Source organism: Trachymyrmex cornetzi, unplaced genomic scaffold (assembly GCF_001594075.2).
Source record: "Trachymyrmex cornetzi isolate Tcor2-1 unplaced genomic scaffold, Tcor1.1 scaffold131, whole genome shotgun sequence".
Classification (NCBI taxonomy): domain Eukaryota; kingdom Metazoa; phylum Arthropoda; class Insecta; order Hymenoptera; family Formicidae; genus Trachymyrmex; species Trachymyrmex cornetzi.
The window spans coordinates 466,679-469,741 of record NW_017295884.1 but is presented as its reverse complement, the minus strand read 5'-3'; the positions used below and the strand labels follow the sequence as shown (position 1 = coordinate 469,741).

The following is a 3,063-nucleotide window of genomic DNA, read 5'->3' as shown; positions in this document are numbered from 1 at the left end:
TCAGTGTAATATTTTAGAAATGATCGATTCAATTATATATTTCGCTCGCGTTTCGTTTTTAATTATAAGAGACACCACCCTCGCCGCTTAACTCTAAAACGTTGTAACATTACCGACATGCACGGTTCGTGCGATCACATCGCGGCGTGTTCATAGTTCATACGCTCTAAATTTTTGGGAGTGAAATTTCACTCCAAGAAACGTGATAGTTGCGCCAGTCCGACAAGGAGTGAACTTCACTTCACTCCTCCAGGAGTGAATTTCTTAACCTAACCTAAAAAATCAACTTTAATGATTAATATCTCGTTTCGCAAGACAGAGCGACGCTTTCTTCTGCCATATTCGTTCATTTTGTGCAAAAACACGTCGAATGAGCCTAATACTTTTTAGATTAGATGTAGGGAGGCTAACTTAATATTTATCAGAGTGAAGTTTCAGTCTCTCCCTTCGGAGAGTGAAATGTATTCACTCTCCACATAGATTGAAAATTGACTTCCATTTGGAGTGATTTTTCACTCTATAAGAATGAAAATTTCACTCCTGTCGGACTGGCGCAACTATCACTCCCTGTGATAGTTTGGGAGTGAAATTTCACTCCCAAAAATTTAGAGTGTAGGGATGCGGAAACCGCGATAACGAAAAGCCGTTATCACATGCGAAAAGTAGACCCATCGAAGCCGCCGCTGGGATCGTCGGATTACACGATGAGCAGGTCCTCCTTCTGGTGAGGGCCATCCGGTAGCCTCTGATTAAATACACGGATATTGTAGCAGAGGTAACCCAACCCCTCCATGATCGGCCGTACGATTGCCTGCGTCACCGCCGCCAAGAAATTTCGCGTCGCCGCGCATGTGATCTTCCACACGCGCAGACACGGTGCGAGACACCATATATGCTGCAAGGAACAACAAAGGTAGAAGAATGTATGGATCGCGAGTTGAACGAGACGAGCTATTAATCGTTGAAATTCAAAGAACAAAACAAAAAACATTTCGGATCTTTCCCCAACTATTTCATATCATGAAAAAAAAATAGAGAAATTGTCCTAACTGTTTAATTAATAAATAAATTTTAATAAAATTAAAATGAAATCTTAACTAACTGTGTTTAATTCTGTTTAAATAAGGATTAAAAGATTGTGTATATCTTTCAAGGGAAGTTCTTTCCTTAGTAGATATTTTGCACTTCGTAAATACGCAATAAATCAAATTAAATTAAATCTCCACGATAAAATCATTCATGTAAAAAATATATTAATATTAAACAATAATAATGTAATCTTCTTACGGACTCTCAAATTCAACAACAAAAAACTTCAAAAACAACAGAGCGAATGAGAGTCGGCGTGGTAATTAATACGCAATCTTAAATCCTCAATCCAAAAAATAGAATCTTTATTCCAAAAAATAGGTACGTTTCAGTTCACTTTGGAACCATCTTCAGCAAAACAAATTTAAAATATGAATCCCTTCATGTCCAAGAAAAAATCACCATCAGATTAGTAGATTTGATGTTATAATCTATTCGAAACATTAAAATTATCTTATAAATATTTCTATTGAACAAGTTTTAAATTAACAATAAAACTGGTGACTCACTCCAAGACATAAAAGAAATTCGTCTCAACATTGGATCAACTAATTACAATTAATATTCACTAAAAAGTATCAAATTAAAAAACGCATGTTGATCGCAGCTAGAACGAAACATAACTAATCATTTAATATAATAAGACAGACATGTCAGGTCAACCACGAAAATAAAAAGAAAAGGAAAAAGGACAATGTCAATACATAAACAAAAAATTTTATATAACCAAATTAATATTAAAATTATTAAGTTATATTATTCAAATTAAAAATAATTAGTACGTTCTAATCATTTATGTTTCGATCCTGGATCAATCTCGCTACAACTCGAAGCGTGACGTATTCCGCTCGCGGTGTGCAGTGATACACGCGAGAAACTCGCGAGATCGATCGCGGTGGAAAACAAAAGGAACGGACGCACGCGAGGGGGTGGGTTATCGACTCACCTGAAACGCGAGGCAGGCGAACGTGAAGCCCAACATCAGGGCGAGCAGAGGCGCAATGAGGACGGAGAGGAGCACGTAGCAGCATCCTCTGGAGAGCCGGAAGCAGTGGCCGCTGAGCCGCCAAGCGCATTCGGGACTCCGGATCCCTTCCGGCTCGCCAATCAAGTCATCCCACATCACCTGCGTTCACGCCCGCGTAAAATTTAACGATCAATAATATTGACCACGCTTCGATCGTGCCGTTAAATTCGACACTGTGCGTGCTGTGATAAGCGCGGTCATTTGTCAAAGTATACACACTGTTAAAAATGTCCTGAAATTTAATTTACTTAGTTACATAAATTAAATTCAATTTTACGACACTAAATTAAATTTAATGTATCTGCAACTGGAAAGAATATTTGCGTACATGTACATGAAATTTAGTGTACTTTTCATAAAATTTAGCGAAGTTTAATACATTTTTTATTAAATTTTATGTAGATTTGCATGAAATTTAATGTCAGTAAATTATTAGTTAAATTTATGTTATTTATAACTTTATTTTCATTGACAACATTAAATATGTTTAATGTACCTGCTTGAAATTTACATGTAACGGAAGCAAATTTGTTTTTTTAACAGTGCACTATGTTAGAAATGTAACCACGAGCTTCCTTTACATGTAAATGAAGCTTGTGGTTATGAACGAGATTAAAAGTAATGAACTATTTAAATGAAAATTAAGTTACAGTAGTTACTTAAATGTAATGTATGTGCACATTAAATTTATGAAATTTAATATACATTTCATAAAATTTTATAAAAAGTACATTAAATTTCATAAATTTTTGTAAAAAATACATTAAATTTCACGTACATGTATACAAATATACTTTTCTGTTATAAATACATTAAATATAATGTAAATTATGAAATTAAGTTCTAATTGTGTAACTTAAAAGTATATTAATTACATAAAATTTTTAACAGTGTATGAGCAATGGCTGCGTTAGTCAGCTTAAAGTCCCATTACTCTACGTCGTTGC

General features: G+C 34.9%; 1 protein-coding gene across 1 annotated transcript; it reads right to left on the bottom strand.

The window, feature by feature from the left end:
- Positions 1-656: 656 nt before the first annotated feature.
- LOC108770736 (caveolin-3) lies at positions 657-2,212 on the bottom strand. The gene is made up of 2 exons (XM_018522439.1): positions 2,036-2,212; positions 657-895 (listed from the first exon to the last, which is right to left on the bottom strand). Exons 1-2 carry the CDS (start codon positions 2,210-2,212, stop codon positions 698-700), a joined length of 375 nt encoding a protein of 124 aa, XP_018377941.1. The 3' UTR covers positions 657-697.
- Positions 2,213-3,063: the final 851 nt, after the last annotated feature.